Source organism: Oncorhynchus mykiss, chromosome 7, assembly GCF_057628025.1.
Source record: "Oncorhynchus mykiss isolate SJ-2025 chromosome 7, ASM5762802v1, whole genome shotgun sequence".
Classification (NCBI taxonomy): Eukaryota; Metazoa; Chordata; class Actinopteri; order Salmoniformes; family Salmonidae; genus Oncorhynchus; species Oncorhynchus mykiss.
In genome coordinates, this window is record NC_143028.1 from 65,319,084 (window position 1) to 65,338,763 (window position 19,680).

The window sequence follows — 19,680 nt, forward strand, 5'->3', positions numbered from 1 at the left end:
AGACTGGAACGAGCTGCAACAAACACTCAAACTGGACAGTTTTATCTCAATCTCTTCATTCAAAGACTCAATCATTGACACTCTTACTGACAGTTGTGGCTGCTTTGTGTGATGTATTGTTGTCTCTACCTTCTTGCCCTTTGTGTTGTTGTCTGTGCCCAATAATGTTTGTACCATGTTTTGTGCTGCTACCACTTTGTGTTGCTACCATGTTGTTGTTTGGTTGTGTTGCTACCATGTTGTTGTCATGTTGTGTTGCTACCATCCTGTGTTTTCATGTGTTGCTGCTTTGCTACGCTGTTGTCTTAAGTCTCTCTTTATGTAGTGTTGTGTTGTCTCTCTTGTTGTGATGTGTTTTTAGTCATATATTTATTTTGTATTTAAAAAATGTTTTTAAAGCCCAGGCCCCCGTCCCCGCAGGAGGCCTTTTGCCTTTTGGTAGGCCGTCATTGTAAATAAGAATTTCTTCTTAACTGACTTGCCTAGTTAAATAAAGGATAAATAAATCAAATAAATACAAATCATGCTGTGCCCTCTCAGACTGCAGTACCCAGTCCCGCCACCAGTCTGTATTTGAGGCAGCGTTCTCACAGCTTAGCGTGTCTGTTTTTAGGCTGTGACGAGGGAGGACAGGTGTCCGTACAACCCCAGGAATATCATTACGCCGCCGCTTTAACAAGCTCATATTTTACATGTCCAAAAACGTCCATCAACGGCTTTATCCAGACCACCATGTGGAAAACACTACTGGGTTATCCAGACCACCATGTGGAAAACACTACTGGGTTATCCAGAACACCATGTGGAAAACACTACTGGGTTATCCAGAACACCATGTGGAAAACACTACTGGGTTATCCAGAACACCATGTGGAAAACACTACTGGGTTATCCAGAACACCATGTGGAAAACACTACTGGGTTATCCAGAACACCATGTGGAAAACACTACTGGGTTATCCAGAACACCATGTGGAAAACACTACTGGGTTATCCAGACCACCATGTGGAAAACACTACTGGGTTATCCAGAACACCATGTGGAAAACACTACTGGGTTATCCAGAACACCATGTGGAAAACACTACTGGGTTATCCAGAACACCATGTGGAAAACACTACTGGGTTATCCAGACCACCATGTGGAAAACACTACTGGGTTATCCAGAACACCATGTGGAAAACACTACTGGGTTATCCAGAACACCATGTGGAAAACACTACTGGGTTATCCAGAACACCATGTGGAAAACACTACTGGGTTATCCAGAACACCATGTGGAAAACACTACTGGGTTATCCAGAACACCATGTGGAAAACACTACTGGGTTATCCAGACCACCATGTGGAAAACACTACTGGGTTATCCAGAACACCATGTGGAAAACACTACTGGGTTATCCAGAACACCATGTGGAAAACACTACTGGGTTATCCAGAACACCATGTGGAAAACACTACTGGGTTATCCAGAACACCATGTGGAAAACACTACTGGGTTATCCAGAACACCATGTGGAAAACACTACTGGGTTATCCAGACCACCATGTGGAAAACACTACTGGGTTGAATTGGTCATCAATACAAGACCAAACTAAAGGTGCATTATCAGTGTCATCAACAGTCATTTGCTATCCTGCAAGTCCAAAGACAGGCTTCACTATCTGGCCATGTAAGAAACAATAGAAGTGCAGTGCTTTCAAACCATGAATGCCCAAGAGCATGACCCTGCTTCATGGTTAAAACCTTTTGATACCTAGTCTGTTTGTGCTGTGTTGACAAGACAGCACAAACAGATCTGGGACCAGGCTACATCATATCTACATGACTCTGAGCATGGCTATCAAGTGACAACCCGTCCCATTTTCCCACACACTCCTGTCCCCTGACCCCTGACCCCTGGCCCCTGACCCCTGACCACTAAAGGATACTTCCATTCCACAATGTTAATGGCAGCCTTGCGGAAAGGGTTCTTCAGCGTGAGGAAGAAGAGAGAGCGCGCAGGCCGAGGGTTTCCTCCAGTGGCCAGGAGCTTCTTTAGCTTCTCCTTCTGCTTTCTCTTCAGAGTTTCCTCGTCCATAATGTAGGACTGCAGGTTCGGTTCGCCACCACTGTCCCCCATCTTGACTCTACCTGGAAAGTTTGGATGAAGTGAAGTCGGTCGCTAAAATGGCCTCCTCAGCCAGACACCTACTGTACTCCCAAACGGATCTGGTCCTCCAGATATTGGCCCAAGTTGGCCCAAGTGAAGATGGTTGCCTTCGGTGCTGTATTCCACCAGGTCAGCTGGCTCAGCTAATCTAGGTCTGCTCTGACAAGGTAATCCTACTAGTTCACTTCATAACCTGCTGGGTCTGCTCTCCTCTCTCCTCTCTGCTGTCTATATCTCCCTGTCCTCTTTCTTGGTCATACACTCTATGACTGACAGTGTCTGACTGTCTCTCTCCTGTTCCCCTCTCTCTCCGGTCCCCCCCCCCCCCCCCCTCTCTCTCTCCCTTTCTGATACGACAGGACTGTGCCTCTCTGTGAGAGTATTGGTTGGAGGAACAGTTGGTCAGCGGAATAATAAATATAGACAATCATTGTCATTCTGCTGTGGAGGGGTGACATGGGCAAAGATATATGAGAGGGGCGATTGGGCATGGCTGGAGGTATGGTGTGTGTGTGTGTGTGTGTGTGTGTGTGTGTGTGTGTGTGTGTACATTTACCAAGACTGAAACGTATGGCAGGGTAAGACACGTACTATGTCGTTCTTGCCCCTACAGTAATATTGTGTCATTGGCTAAAAGGGTTGGAGGGGTGTCCTGTCATTGGTCGTAGCAGACATTGGCTTTACTGTATGACTTTCAATGACTTTTTAGCTGCCTTGACAGACATGACTTCTACCACTGGAGTTGAGGATTCTCCTCATTGGCTGACTGAACCCTCCATGACCTCTGATGTATGTTTGGGAATCAAGCGCAGTGCTAGTTCATACATGATGAACGGAGGAAATAAATTATCCCATTCCCATGAATGTGTTTCTTCTGAGTCTGCCTTTGATGTATCCATGACAGTGAAGGATGACGTGAACTGTGGTTTCTGTTGCTGGACAGTTGGGACATCAACTGTGTTGTGCTTTCCTATTTTATGAAGAGAGTGGTTAAGGCCTAGCTAGTGGTGAGAGAGTGGTTCAGGTCTAGCTAGTGGTGAGAGAGTGGTTAAGGCCTAGCTAGTGGTGAGAGAGTGGTTAAGGCCTAGCTAGTGGTGAGAGAGTGGTTAAGGCCTAGCTAGTGGTGAGAGAGTGGTTATGGCCTAGCTAGTGGTGAGAGAGTGGGTAAGGCCTAGCTAGTGGTGAGAGAGTGGGTAAGGCCTAGCTAGTGGTGAGAGAGTAGGTAAGGCCTAGCTAGTGGTGAGAGAGTGGTTAAGGTCTAGCTAGTGGTGAGAGAGTGGTTAAGGCCTAGCTAGTGGTGAGAGAGTAGGTAAGGCCTAGCTAGTGGTGAGAGAGTGGGTAAGGCCTAGCTAGTGGTGAGAGAGTGGGTAAGGCCTAGCTAGTGGTGAGAGAGTGGTTAAGGCCTAGCTAGTGGTGAGAGAGTGGTTAAGGCCTAGCTAGTGGTGAGAGAGTGGTTAAGGCCTAGCTAGTGGTGAGAGAGTGGTTAAGGCCTAGCTAGTGGTGAGAGAGTGGTTAAGGCCTAGCTAGTGGTGAGAGAGTGGTTAAGGCCTAGCTAGTGGTGAGAGAGTGGGTAAGGCCTAGCTAGTGGTGAGAGAGTGGTTAAGGCCTAACTAGTGGTGAGAGAGTGGTTAAGGCCTAGCTAGTGGTGAGAGAGTGGTTAAGGCCTAACTAGTGGTGAGAGAGTGGTTAAGGCCTAGCTAGTGGTGAGAGAGTGGGTAAGGCCTAGCTAGTGGTGAGGGAGTGGTTAAGGCCTAACTAGTGGTGAGAGAGTGGTTAAGGCCTAGCTAGTGGTGAGAGAGTGGGTAAGGCTCTTGTGGCCTATTTTCAGACAGGTGATGATGATTTCTGATCATCTTGATTATTACTGTGGTTATTGCTGAGTGAGACCAGTGGCTGGATGGAATGTACAGAGCATTCGGAAAGTATTCAGACCCCTTGACAGCCTTATTCTAAAATCGATAATTAATCCCTACAAAGCAAAAACTGTTTTGTTGTGCAAAATAAATGAAAATAAAAAACAGAGATAACTCATTTACATAAGTATTCAGACCCTTTGCTATGAGACTCGAAATTGAGCTCAGGTGCAGTCTGTTTCCACCTGTAGTAAATTAAATTGATTGGACATGATTTGGAAAAGCACACACCTGTCTATATAAGGTCCCACAGTTGACAGTGCATGTCAGAGCAAAAACCAAGCCAAGAGTTCGAAGGAATTGTCTGTAGAGCCCAGAGACAGGATTGTTCCAGAAGGACAACAATCTCTGCAGCACTCCACCAATCAGACCTTTATGGTAGAGTGGCCAGACGGAAGCCACTCCCCAGGAAAAGGCACATGACAGCCCGCTTGGAGTTTGCCAAAGGGCACCTAAAAGACTCTCAGTCAAGTATTAGCTTTGTTATTTATAAAACATTGCACATAGTTGTCATGGCGTGTTGCTTGTACCGCAGGTAAGAGCAAACATGAGATTATTGTGATGTATTTACTAATGCTTTGTTGTTCCACTATTGCCCCGTCAATGCACTGGCCTTAGCCTCTACACCCAAAAACGTTGGACGTCTGGGCACTTACCTGTAGTGTGTTTTATTCAAGCATACTTTCACTGTCATCCATTAGTGGTCACTTCTCTGGTCTTTCCCCAACTACTACCAAATAGTAGGGGGATAATAGTCTTGGTTTCCTCCCAGATTGCCCCTAAAAGGATAAAAATGCATTCTTTCGGAGAACACCATTGTGTTCATCAGAGTCTCATCTTTACATAGAGTGGTTAGATTGTAGAACAAACCGTTTGAACGCTATAGACATAAGTTAACATATCGGCAGTACCAACTTCAGACGAGTCCTGTGACACTTGTAGGGGTCGTAGAGCAAAACAGAGAGCACGATCGTGTTCGTCATCTTTCCATAGAGTGGTTAGTATGTAGGCAAACCATTTTCATGAGAAGACCAATTTTCGGGATGTCTCCTGCTCTGACAAACAGCATTGTAGCTCTGACACTTTCCACCGCAGATGCTGAAGGCCAACATAAGCGGATGTGTTGGATTGAGACACAGCCCATACAAAGAAAAGGATATCTCTAGTTTAAGGCCAGGCACCACACCCTATTAAGGATTTAAAAAAAAATCTTTATCATATCAGAATCAACATTTACCAGTTGAATGTAGACATAATATAATATATATTTTGATCTAGTAACTATTTTTGGTTAGGACATGATTCCATATGTGTTATTTCATAGTGTTGATGTCTTCACTATTATTATACAATGTAGGAAATACTACAAATAAAGAAAAACCCTTGAATAAGTAGGTGTGTCCAATCTTTTGACTGGTATTTAAAAAAAACTGGAAAATCAAGTTTTGACTGCACTGCTCCTTTAACTTCACCAATCATAACTAATGCCTATACTTAACCATCAAAACTCAACGTTTATCCCCCCGGACAAATGTCAAATATTGACTATGTCAAACCATGAGATCTTGTTGGAATTATTGCCAGTGAGATCTACACTACTATTCAAAAGTTTGGGGTCAATTAGAAATGTCCTTGTTTTTGAAAGAAAAGCACATTTTTGTACATTAAAAAAACATCAAATTGATCAGAAATACAGTGTAGACATTGTTAATGTTGTAAATGACCATTGTAGCTGGAAACGGCTGATTTTTTATGGAATATCTATAGGCGTACAGAGGTCCATTATCAGCAACCATCACTCCTGTGTTCCAATGGCACATTGTGTTAGCTAATCCAAGTTGATCATTTTAAAAGGCTAATTGATCATTAGAAAACCTTTTTGCAATTATGTTAGCACAGCTGAAAACTGTTGTTCTGATTAAAGAAGCACTAAAACTGGCCTTCTTTAGACTAGTTGAGTATCTGGAGCATCAGTATTTGTGGATTACAGGCTCAAAATGGCCAGAAACAAATAACTTTCTTCTGAAACTTGTCAGTCTATTGTTGTTCTGAGAAATTAAAGTTATTCCATGTGAGAAATTTCCAAGAAACTGAAGATCTCATACAATGCTGTGTACTACTCCCTTCATAGAACATCGCAAACTGGCTCTAAGCAGAATAGAAAGAGCAGTGAGAGGCCCCGGTGCACAACTGAGCAAGGGGACAAGTACATTAGAGTGTCTAGTTTGAGAAACAGATGCCTCACAAGTCCTCAACTCGCAACTTCATTAAATAGTACCCGCAAAACACCAGTCTCAACGTCAACAGTGAAGAAGCGACTCTGGGATGCTGGCCATCTAGGCTGTTTCCATCTTACAATAGTCATTTACAATATTAACAATTTCTACACTCTATTTGTGATCAATTTTATGTAATTTTAATGGACAAAAATGTGCTTTTCTTTCAAAAACAAGGACATTTCTAAGTGACCCCAAACTTTTGAACGGTAGTGTAAGTCAACAGTTCCAACTCTTATGACTCCTACTATTTATGGTATCAGTTTGTGCTCTATCATGTCTAATGCTTTGTGCAATATATGTGAAAGGCTTTGTGCTGTATATATACATGTAGAACCCGAATACAGCAACCAAACATTTGTGACAGGCCCTTAGTCCGTTGCCTGGCTACCCAGACTCATTGCTCCGGCCTAACCCCATGCCTATGAACGTTTCGCAAACAAATTTAGTTTGAGTCATCAGTCAACGAAGTCTGAGGAATGAGCACAATTATGCCAAACTATTACAACTAATAAGACAATTAGATGAACACTATTATAAATACTGTTTAACCAAAACTATTTTTTCCTTTCAGCATCAGTTGTCCCGTTGTAGAATCTGCTTCTTTTCCAAGACTATGTGTGTTAAAAAAGGAATCAAATGTCTTTATTTCCAGTTTTTTCACTCAATATCACACTGAAATTTCCAAAAGAAGTCATGCGCTGTAATAAAATGTTTATTTTGATAACAAACCGTAATGTGTCGCTACAGTGATCAGTTTCTCATTTCATACTTATTTAAATCAAATCAAATGTATTTATATATAGCCCTTCATACATCAGCAGATGTCACAAAGTGCTATACAGAAACCCAGCCTAAAACCCCAAACAGCAAGCAATGCAGGTGTAGAAGCATTATTGAATGAATTGCTCTCAGAGATTCAGGTGTTGATCTTAAAATCAGAAGTGTATTTTTTTTTTTACATAATCAGATTTCCAAAATGGTTTGGTACAACATTTTAGTGTCACAAAACAATACACATTGCCAATACATAACACAGTATCAAGCGGAAAAGTATTACATTATTCATCTTTGTGCTCAGGGTGTGATGTTGTGGTGAGCAGTCCTTGGAGAGGGGGTACTCACACCCTTTCTACAAATGTCCATCCACAGTCCCTCTCACAAACGACACTACCCATAATCCCCTAGGTCCCAGAGCCCTCTGTCTCCCCACAGTCTACCCCCGGGGAGATACTGGAAGAGTGTGAGAGAGAGCGAGTTGACCCCCCATCTCTGTGTCCCGAGTCCTCTGTCCTACATGGAGCAGAACTGGGGCTGTGGCATGCCTGTTCCTCTTCATGCCCCTCTCTCCCTTTCCCCTGCCCCTCCACCAGACCCTGCAGGTATTTAATATGACGAATCGCTGCCCTGAGTGTCTCCACTTTACTGAGCCTCTTCTCACTGGTGCCCCCTGGCAGATGGTCCCTCAGCTTGGCATAGCCCTGGTTCACACACTTTACCCTCTGACGCTCCCGCTCGTTCCTCTTCTGTAGAAACGCCGGCTCGAAGGGGCATTCATACACCCCGAAGCGCCCATGGTGGAAGGGAGATAAGTATGGGAGCAGGGTGGGGCCTCGGGGGCCCCGGAATGAGGCATTATAGAGGCCTCGGGGATCCATGGTGGTGGGGTAGAGGAGTAAGGGCACGGTGTGGGCCAGAGGGTCAGAGTGGAGGTGGTGGGAATGGGAGTGGGTGCGGTTCTCAGAGTGGCCACTAGAGGGAGACAGTCTGTATGGCAGGATGCTGCCTCTGTTAAGGTAAGTGGGCCGCTGATCTACGAATGGGTGGGAGAAGGCAGCACTCATGTTGATGGTGTAAAGGAACAGAGATAGAGATCCTCTGTGGACAAATTGATGGATTAGGAATCGAAGAGGCAAGTTAGTGAATCACTTTGTTTTGTTGTTTCCTCCGCTCGTGACATCCAGTTTTCTGGGGAACTTGTTCCCCTCAAGTGGAAGGAGAAACCAGGTGAAGCTTCATCATCAAACACTCTCCTCTGCTCTCCTCTCCTCTTGTAGATCTGTGGATGTGAATTAAGACAGGATGAAAGTTTAGAGCTTATTTAAATGAGACGCCTTCATCAAACAAGGGACTTTTTGAGGATAATGATGATTATTGCATGTATTTAAAGATGAAGTGAGGCTATATAAACTTCAGAGGTAAGGGATTAGGTAGCTGCACTTGAGGATCTTTTCGGTTCCTTGAGATTCTTAATTTTTTTATTGCAATGAGAGTATGCAAATTCTGGACTACTCTGGCTTTAATCTACTTTGACTTTTTTGTAAATCAAAAGTCAATTGTTCTGAGAAGCAACAATGAACGTCACATGAAAGGGTTAATATTGTGGGCGGAACTGTAATTTCCCTCAATAATCTTAAAATATCTTCTAATCCCTCTCTCCCTCCTCTTCTTCTCCTCTCTTTCTTTCATTCTCTTCTCTCCCTCTTCTGCACAGATAGAGAGAAAGAGAGAGAGAGAGAAAGAGAGTGTTCATTTTTGTTGTTTTTCACTTTATATATTCACTTTGTACGTTGTCTACCTCACTTGCTTTGGCAATGTTAACACATGTTTCCCATGCCAATAAAGCCCTTGAATTGAATTGAATTGAATTGAGAGAGAGAGACAGAGAGAGAGAGAGAGAGAGAGAAAGAGAGAGAGAGACAGAGAGAGAGAGACAGAAAGAGAGAGAGAGAGAGAGAGAGAGAGACAGAGAGAGAGAGACAGAAAGAGAGAGAGAGAGAGAGAGAGAGAGAGACAGAGAGAGAGAGAGAGAAAGAGAGAGAGAGACAGAGAGAGAGAGACAGAAAGAGAGAGACAGAAAGAGAGAGACAGAGAGAGAGAGAGAGAGAGAGAGAGAGAGAGAGAGAGACAGAGAGAGACAGAGAGAGAGAGAGACAGAGAGAGACAGAGAGAGAGAGAGAGAAGAGGAATTCCCCTCTCTTTAAGCCAGTGTTGGGTTTCCCAAAGACAGTGGAACTTCTGCCAAAACCACTTTGGCATTTGAAAGAGAGGGTTATTGTATACAACATTGACAGTTGTATATGTCTTTTGAAGTAACAATTTTAAACACACACACAGAGACACACACAAGCACACACCACCCCCACCAGATAACGCTGTATCTTGAAGTACTGGGGAAAAAAACAATCATCAAGAGGAGGAATCATGTATGCTGAGTCTTTCTTTGCATTCACAGTTTGCTGTATCGCATTAGTGGAAACCAAGACTGTTCTCAGGGCTGGGCTGGTTTTGACGAGCAAAAGTGACTTTTCGTAGCAGGTTAGGAGAACTTACACAGCCGGTTAGGAGAATTATCGTTGCAGGTTAGGATAATTAGGTTAAGGTTAGAAAAAGGGATAGGGTTAGCTAAAATGCTAAAATTGTCCCTGACGTGACTCAAACATGTCTAGCTACAACCAGGTCTGCCCTGAGAACAGTCTTGGTTTCCACTATTGCGATGCTGCTCAAGGTATTAGGACTTAGATAGAATAGATGGAATACAAGCAGAATTACAATGTCTTGTAATTCATAAGTACAATGGTATTCATATAATCTAAAACTATATTATGAATAAGAATTATCTATCTATACTCGCCATCTATATATACCTCTATCTATATACTATCTACATTCTACGTATTATCATAGAACCAAACATAAGATATCATATTAAAGCATTATGTACAATGCATCCTTTTTCAGTCCATTGAATCGAACTTACTGATATATAAGACAGAACAAATAATATATATTTACTGTAGATATTTAGGCCTACAATGGATATTTACTGTTTGGCCACACTAACACCTCTTCATCCTGCATTATTTACATGTCACATGACACAGTTCATTGCATTTATTTGCATGGACTCGTACATAATGCAAAAAGTCAAATGTGTTTCCTCCATTTAAGATGTGTTCATTCTACTCTCTCCATCTTACCTTCAGATGAACAGATGAGACTCAGGTTCCTCCACATTGAGTACCAGGCCTCCAGGTGCTGAGGGGGGAGACGGGAAAGTCCTTAGCCAGCCTGGGGTAGTCTCTCTCTGCAGTCAGGACCTCAGTGCGGTCCCTCTCAGGTATTCCGTGGTGGTGTGGTCTCTCTGTAGTTGTGTGTCACGTTGAAGGTGGATCCCAGCTCTTACCTGCTCTCACCCCTGGAGGCCCCGCCCACAATGAGATGGTTGGGAAATCAACTGAGATGAAGAAAGTGTTTGTAGCATAAAGAAGTGGAATTTTATAAACACACCCATTCCCAATGTTTGATTCAAGAATGTAATGATAGTTTGACATTAATGACAAGCTTGTCAACACTGCAGTAAGTAATGTTGAGTCAGACAGATTTAGCAGACGTCCTTATCAAGAGCAACTTACAGTAGCAAGGGCACACATTCTGGTACCTTTCCAGACTGGACCCAGTGGGAATCAAACCCACTACTCTGGCGTTGCAAGCACCATGAACTACCAACTGAGCCACACAGGACTCACTGATCTCTGAGACAGAGCATGAAAAAAACCTCATTACACTATTGATTTGTGTTTAATTCCATATTGCTGATTGAGTCAACTGCAGTAAGCATTGTCTTAACGAGAATTACATTGTTCTGACAACTAAGGATCATCTCCTTTTTCATCCTGTTGTTCATTGTCTTAAAGGAAGGGACTGTTCAAACTGCCGCTAAATGTCAGTTGCAGTAATAGCCAGGTTTACTGGTTCAGCGCAGAATCACAGAGCTTCATCCTGAGAATGACTGTTTGCTGTTTCCTATCCATAATCCTCTACTTCCAACACTGATTAAACAGTCTAGTCATTTAGGTAGAACCATAGAAATCACTGAAAATATTTAATAAATAAAGAATCTCATTGGGTGGACCCCCTTTCTAGAAAGCACACTCTTCCTGTTCTCCTACAATGTGAAATATACACTGAGTTTACACGGGGCATGGACTCTACAGAGTGTTGAAAGCGTTCCACAGGGATGCTGGCCCATGTTGACTCCAATGCTTCCCAAAGTTGTGTCAAATTGGCTGAATGTCCTTTGTGTGGTTGACCATTCTTGATAAACACAGGAAACTGTTGAGCCCAGCAGCATTGCAGTTCTTGACACAAACCAGTGCACCTGGTACCTACTACCATACCCCGTTCAAAGGCACTTAAATCTTTTGTCTTGTCCATTCCCCCTCTGAATGACACACATACACAATCCATGTCTCAATTGTCTCAAGGCTTAACAGTCCTTATTTAACCTGTCTCCCCCCCTTCATCTACACCGATTAAAGTGGATTTAACAGGTTAAATCGATAAGGGATCATAGCTTTCACCTGGATTCACCTGGTCAGTCTATGTCATGGAAAGAGCAGGGGTTTCTTATGTTTTGTACACTCAGTGTAGATCCATTAATTAAACAGAGCAAATGCACAGAACCAGTAAATGCTATAGTACCTGATTCTGCTATTAACCATCGTCTGAATCAACATTGTTCTTTAACATCATCTGATTGTGTTTACTATATGGCATTGATTGCACTGCACTGTGTTTGCTGCTGTGTGTTCATCGTGGTATGTTGAACATGTAAGATACTCTGTGTGTTCATCGTGGTATGTTGAACATGTAAGATACTCTGTGTGTTCATCGTGGTATGTTGAACATGTATGATACTCTGTGTGTTCATCGTGGTATGTTGAACATGTAAGATACTCTGTGTGTTCATCGTGGTATGTTGAACATGTAAGATACTCTGTGTGTTCATCGTGGTATGTTGAACATGTAAGATACTCTGTGTGTTCATCGTGGTATGTTGAACATGTAAGATACTCTGTGTGTTCATCGTGGTATGTTGAACATGTATGATACTCGGTGTGTTCATCGTGGTATGTTGAACATGTAAGATACTCTGTGTGTTCATCGTGGTATGTTGAACATGTAAGATACTCTGTGTGTTCATCGTGGTATGTTGAACATGTAAGATACTCTGTGTGTTCATCGTGGTATGTTGAACATGTAAGATACTCTGTGTGTTCATCGTGGTATGTTGAACATGTAAGATACTCTGTGTGTTCATCGTGGTATGTTGAACATGTAAGATACTCTGTGTGTTCATCGTGGTATGTTGAACATGTAAGATACTCTGTGTGTTCATCGTGGTATGTTGAACATGTATGATACTCGGTGTGTTCATCGTGGTATGTTGAACATGTAAGATACTCTGTGTGTTCATCGTGGTATGTTGAACATGTAAGATACTCTGTGTGTTCATCGTGGTATGTTGAACATGTAAGATACTCTGTGTGTTCATCGTGGTATGTTGAACATGTAAGATACTCTGTGTGTTCATCGTGGTATGTTGAACATGTATGATACTCTGTGTGTTCATCGTGGTATGTTGAACATGTAAGATACTCTGTGTGTTCATCGTGGTATGTTGAACATGTATGATACTCGGTGTGTTCATCGTGGTATGTTGAACATGTAAGATACTCTGTGTGCCACTTGTTTCTTACCATGCCATTTAAAAAAAATGAGAGCCATTTCTTGACTTCACTCTTTCTATTTAGTTAAAACAATTATAAATGACTCAAATGACAATAAATGTAAATGTGATGTGATTTGCAGGGTGGCCTGGGACAGGTCTGAGCGTGTGCTCTCTGTGATTAGAGACGAGTAAGGTTCACACAAGAGCCCGGGACTGAGTCACAGACAGTCAGGGAGAGGGGGATTGAGTTGCAGCCGTGTCTGTCTATTACACACATCACACACGTATGCACACACACACACACACTCACATCAAACACAGATTACATACTTTAAAGACCCCAAACATCAGTCATCTCCAGATAACGATTAGTGTGGACTCGAATGGCCAACCCGTAAAAACAACATCAATATGCCCTCATTACGTTGCTGCTTGACGTGCTCCTCCTCCAAATATGGAGCTGGATTGAGATCCTCAACCATCTAGAGGGAAATACAATCACTGAAATACTGCCACTATACTAGTACAACAACTCCACACTCACACCACTAGCAAACATCTACCATAACAACCACGGAACATCTACAACTTCATCAACTCAATTTTTATCAGCAACATCATGCAAATTGTTGGGTATCATATATATTGTCCTGTGAATGTGATTACAGATTCAATTTAGCGAACAAAACCAAAAAGTAAACAGCAAATATTAATATCATAGCGAGATAATGTCTGAAATTAACTGTCTGATGCCACATAGACTACTGTGTTTTGCGACTCAAAGTAAGCCCATCGCTATAGTTCAGAGGTTATATGATCCAACTGTGCACTTACAGTATGTCAGGAAATGTTGTTCACTAACCATAGGGATCTGTGGGAGACTTGGTAGGGATTGGAAGTCAACAAGTGCAGGAAAAGGAATGTGACAGGTGAGATAGGACAGGTAAAGAGAAGAACAGAACTATGTCACACTATCTAAGTGTGTCAGACCAACCATAACACACACACCTCATCTGTTTTGGATAAATACTTTGAAGAGCGATGGAGATGTGAAGAGCGTCTCTCACCATCAAAAAAGTATGGGAAAACAAGGATGCCAAGAGTGTGCAAAGCTGTCATCAGTTTATAAATATACAGTGCATTCAGAAAGTACTCAGACCCCTTGACTTTTTCCACATTTGGTTACATTACAGCTGTCAATGGGATTTAAATGTTTAAATTAATGATTAGAATATTCCACCCTGAAACCATATGATTGTATGAAATTGATTAGAGTCATAAAATCTACTCCAGAGCGCTAAGGGACCTCAGACTGGGGCAAAGGTTAACCTTCCAACAGGACAATGACCGTAAGCACACAGCCTATAGGCAGAAACTCAAACAAGAAGTACACGTGCAAATGACTGTTCAATGCTGGTCTGACCAATCGGAATCCACGTTTCAAGACTGTTTTGATCACGTGGACTAATATATGTTCCGGGTAGCCTCAGAAAATAATATTGACGTATATGCTGATTCGGTGAGTGAGTTTATAAGGAAGTCTATAGGAGATGTTGTACCCACTGTGGCTTTAAAAACTTACCCTAACCAGAAACCGTGGATCGATGGCGGCATTCGCGCAAAACTGAAAGCGCAAACCACCGGATTTAACCATGGAAAGGTGACTGGGAATATGGCCGAATATAAACAGTGCAGTTATTCCCTCCGCAAGGCAATCAAACAAGCAAAATGTCTATATAGAGACAAAATGGAGTCGCAATTCAACGGCACAGACATGAGAAGTATGTGGCAGGGAATACAGACAATCACAAAAGGAAAACCAGTCATGTTACGGACACCTACTACGCTGGTGTGTTGACGGATATATTCAATCTCTCCCTATCCCAGTTTGCTTTCCCCACATGTTTCAAGATGGCCACCAGTGTTCCTGTACCCACCAAAAATTCTGAGATTTCCATCCGCAACTACAACATTTTCCGTCAAGATAGAACTACCAAATAGAACTGCCTGGTCGTTCTTTAAAAGTAATTTCCTCACCACTGGCTCCAGGTCATCTACAAGACTCTGCTAAGTAAAGTCCCCCCTTATCTTAGCTCGCTGGTCACCATAGCAGCACCCACCTGTAGCATGCGCTCCAGCAGGTACAGTGGGGCAAAAAAGTATTTAGTCAGCCACCAATTGTGCAAGTTCTCCCACTTAAAAAGATGAGAGAGGCCTGTAATTTTCATCATAGGTACACTTCAACTAATACGGCTGCTAGAATCCTGACTAGAACCAAAAAAATTGATCATATTACTCCAGTGCTAGCCTCCCTACACTGGCTTCCTGTCAAGGCAAGGGCTGATTTCAAGGTTTTACTGCTAACCTACAAAGCATTACATGGTCTTGCTCCTACCTATCTCTCTGATTTGGTCCTGCCGTGCATACCTACACGTACGCTACGGTCACAAGACGCAGGCCTCCTAATTGTCCCTAGAATTTCTAAACAAACAGCTGGAGGCAGGGCTTTCTCCTATAGAGCTCCATTTTTATGGAATGGTCTACCTACCCATGTGAGAGACGCAAACTTGGTCTCAACCTTTAAGTCTTTACTGAAGACTCATCTCTTCAGTGGGTCATATGATTGAGTGTAGTCTGGCCCAGGAGTGGGAAGGTGAACGGAAAGGCTCTGGAGCAACGAACCGCCCTTGCTGTCTCTGCCTGGCCGGTTCCCCTCTTTCCACTCCGATTCTCTGCCTCTAACCCTATTACAGGGGCTGAGTCACTGGCTTACTAGGGCTCTTTCATACAGTCCCTAGGAGGGGTGCGTCACTTCAGTGGGTTGAGTCACTGATGTGATCTTCCTGTCTGGGTTGGCGCCCCCCCTTGGGTTGTGCCGTGGCGGAGATCGTTGTGGGCTATACTCGGCCTTGTCTCAGGATGGTAAGTTGGTGGTTGAAGATATCCCACTAGTGGTGTGGGGGCTGTGCTTTGGCAAAGTGGGTGGGGTTATATCCTTCCTGTTTGGCCCTGTCCGGGGGTGTCATCGGATGGGGCCACAGTGTCTCCTGACCCCTCCTGTCTCAGCCTCCAGTATTTATGCTGCAGTAGTTTATGTGTCAGGGGCTAGAGTCAGTTTGTTATATCTGGAGTACTTCTCCTGTCCTATCCGGTGTCCTGTGTGAATTTAAGTATGCTCTCTCTAATTCTCTCTTTCTCTCTCTCTCTTGGAGGACCTGAGCCCTAGGACCATGCCTCAGGACTACCTGACATGATGACTCCTTGCTGTCCCCAGTCCACCTGGCCGTGCTGCTGCTCCAGTTTCAACTGTTCTGCCTGTGATTATTATTATTTGACCATGCTGGTCATTTATGAACATTTGAACATCTTGGCCATGTTTTGTTATAATCTCCATCCGGCACAGCCAGAAGAGGACTGGCCACCCCACATAGCCTGGTTCCTCTCTAGCTTTCTTCCTAGGTTTTGGCCTTTCCTAGCCACCGTGCTTCTACATCTGCATTGCTTGCTGTTTGGGGTTTTAGGCTGGGTTTCTGTACAGCACTTTGAGATATCAGCTGATGTACGAAGGGCTATATAAATACATTTGATTTGATTTGATTCAACTATGACAGACAAAATGAGAAAAAAAATCCAGAAAATCACATTGTAGGATTTTTAATGAATTTATTTGCAAATTATGGTGGAAAATAAGTATTTGATCAATAACAAAAGCTTATCTCAATACTTTGTTATATACCCTTGGTTGGCAATGACAGAGGTCAAACATTTTCTGTAAGTCTTCACAAGGTTTTCACACACTGTTGCTGGCATTTTGGCCCATTCCTCCATGCAGATCTCCTCTAGAGCAGTGATGTTTTGGGGCTGTTGCTGGGCAACACAGACTTTCAACTCCCTCCAAAGATTTTCTATGGGGTTGAGATCTGGAGACTGGCTAGGCCACTCCAGGACCTTGAAATGCTTCTTACGAAGCCACTCCTTCGTTGCCCAGGCGGTGTGTTTGGGATCATTGTCATGCTGAAAGACCCAGCCACGTTTCATCTTCAATGCCCTTGCTGATGGAAGGAGGTTTTCACTCAAAATCTCACGATACATGGCCCCATTCATTCTTTCCTTTACATGGATCAGTCGTCCTGGTCCCTTTGCAGAAAAACAGCCCCAAAGCATGATGTTTCCACCCCCATGCTTCACAGTAGGTACGGTGTTCTTTGGATGCAACTCAGCATTCTTTGTCCTCCAAACACGACGATTTTAGTTTTTACCAAAAAGTTATATTTTGGTTTCATCTGACCATATGACATTCTCCCAATCTTCTTCTGGATCATCCAAATGCTCTCTAGCAAACTTCAGATGGGCCTGGACATGTACTGGCTTAAGCAGGGGGACACGTCTGGCACTGCAGGATTTGAGTCCCTGGTGGCGTAGTGTGTTACTGATGGTAGGCTTTGTTATTTTGGTCCCAGCTCTCTGCAGGTCATTCACTAGGTCCCCCCATGTGGTTCTGCGATTTTTGCTCACCGTTCTTGGGATCATTTTGACCCCACGGGGTGAGATCTTGCGTGGAGCCCCAGATCGAGGGAGATTATCAGTGGTCTTGTATGTCTTCCATTTCCTAATAATTGCTCCCACAGTTGATTTTTTCAAACCAAGCTGCTTACCTATTGCAGATTCAGTCTTCCCAGCCTGGTGCAGGTCTACATTTTGTTTCTGGTGTCCTTTGACAACTCTTTGGTCTTGGCCATAGTGGAGTTTGGAGTGTGACTGTTTGAGGTTGTGGACAGGTGTCTTTTATACTGATAACAAGTTCAAACAGGTGCCATTAATACAGGTAACGAGTGGAGGACAGAGGAGCCTCTTAAAGAAGAAGTTACAAGTCTGTGAGAGCCAGAAATATTGCTTGTTTGTAGGTGACCAAATACTTATTTTCCACCATAATTTGCAAATAAATTCATTAAAAATCCTACAATGTGATTTTCTGGATTTTTTTTCTTCTCATTTTGTCTGTCATAGTTGAAGTGTACCTATGATAAAAATTACAGGCCTCTCTCCTCTTTTTAAGTGGGAGAACTTGCACAATTGGTGGCTGACTAAATGCTTTTTTGCCCCACTGTAATTGTTACCTATAAATGATTTGATATTGAGATAAAAACTTCTGCACTGGCCTTTTAAGAAACATTTTATGAAACTCCATACAATGCATATTACCGGGCATTGTGTATGTTACCCATGCATCGCCCAAGCCTTCCCCATTTCTCCTTCTCCCAAATCCAGATAGCTGATGTTCTGAAAGAGCTGCAAAATCTGGACCCTTACAAATCAGCCGGGCTAGACAATCTGGACCCTTTCTTTCTAAAATTATCTGCCAAAATTGTTGCAACCCCTATTACTAGCCTGTTCAACCTCTCTTTCGTGTCGTCTGAGATTCACAAAGATTGGAAAGCAGCTGCGGTTATTCCCCTCTTCAAAGGGGGGGACACTCTTGACCCAAACTGCTACAGACCTATATCTATCCTACCCGGCCTTTCTAAGGTCTTCGAAAGCCAAGTCAACAAACAGATTACCGACCATTTTGAATCCCACCATACCTTCTCCGCTATGCAATCTGGTTTCAGAGCTGGTCATGGGTGCACCTCAGCCACGCTCAAGGTCCTAAACTATATTTTAACCGCCATCGATGAGAAACAATACTGTACAGCCGTATTCATTGACCTGGCCAAGGCTTTCGACTCTGTCAATCACCACATCCTCATCGGCAGACTCGATAGCCTTGGTTTCTCAAATGGTTGCTTCGCCTGGTTCACCAACTACTTCTCTGATAGTGTGTCAAATCAGTGCCTGTTGTCCGGGCCTCTGGCCGTGTCTATGGGGGTGCCACAAGGGGAGTTGTATGGCATTGAAGCTCACCTGGAGGGGTGCCACAGTGTTCAATTATTGGGCTGACTCTTCTCTGTATACATCAATGATGTCACTCTTGCTGCTGGTGAGTCTCTGATCCACCTCTATGCAGATGACACCATTCTGTATACTTCTGGCCCTTCTTTGGACACTGTGTTAACAACCCTCCAGACAAGCTTCAATGCCATACAACTCCCCTTCCGTGGCCTCAAACTGCACTTAAATACAAGTAAAACTAAATGCATGCTCTTCAACCGATCACTGCCTGCACCTGCCCGCCCGTCCAGCATCACTATTCTGGATGGTTCTGACTTAGAATATGTGGACAACTACAAATACCTAGGTGTCTGGTTAGACTGTAAACTCTCCCTCCAGACTCATATCAAACATCTCCAATCCAAAGTTAAATCTAGAATTGGCTTCCTATTTCGCAACAAAGCATCCTTCACTCATGCTGCCAAACACACCCTCGTAAAACTGACCATCCTACCAATCCTCGACTTCGGCGATGTCATTTAAAATAGCCTCCAATACCCTACTCAATAAATTGGATGCAGTCTATCACAGTCCCATCCGTTTTGTCACCAAAGCCCCATATACTACCCACCACTGTGACCTGTACGCTCTCGTTGGCTGGCCCTCGCTTCATAATCGTCGCCAAACCCACTGGCTCCAGGTCATCTACAAGACCCTGCTAAGTAAAGTCCACCCCTTAGCTCTCTGGTCACCATAGCAGCACCCACCTGTAGCACGCGCTTCAGCAGGTATATCTCTCTGGTCACCCCCAAATCCAACTCTTCCTTTGGCTGCCTCTCCTTCCAGTTCTCTGCTGCCAATGACTGGAACGAACTACAAAAATCTCTGAAACTGGAAACACATCTCCCTCACTAGCTTTAAGCACCAGCTGTCAGAGTAGCTCACAGATGACTGC

At 43.5% G+C, this 19,680-nt stretch overlaps 2 protein-coding genes across 3 annotated transcripts in view; both read right to left on the minus strand.

The window, feature by feature from the left end:
• Positions 1 to 2,594, minus strand: part of LOC110528387 (dihydropyridine-sensitive L-type skeletal muscle calcium channel subunit alpha-1) — a 45,936-nt gene extending 43,342 nt beyond the window's left edge. The window contains exon 1 of one of the 2 annotated variants that reach the window (XM_036983978.2): positions 1,934 to 2,594. In XM_036983978.2, the coding sequence (XP_036839873.2) occupies positions 1,934 to 2,124 (191 nt within the window). In that variant the 5' untranslated portion in view covers positions 2,125 to 2,594. The remainder of the gene's footprint in view (positions 1 to 1,933) is intronic. The other variant, XM_090241749.1, reaches the window with a different exon arrangement.
• A 4,449-nt stretch (positions 2,595 to 7,043) lies between these two features.
• Positions 7,044 to 10,580, minus strand: LOC110528388 (achaete-scute homolog 5-like). The gene is made up of 2 exons (XM_021610416.3): positions 10,324 to 10,580; positions 7,044 to 8,402 (listed from the first exon to the last, which is right to left on the minus strand). Exon 2 carries the CDS (start codon positions 8,185 to 8,187, stop codon positions 7,528 to 7,530), a length of 660 nt encoding a protein of 219 aa, XP_021466091.2. The 5' UTR covers positions 8,188 to 8,402; positions 10,324 to 10,580; the 3' UTR covers positions 7,044 to 7,527.
• Positions 10,581 to 19,680: the final 9,100 nt, after the last annotated feature.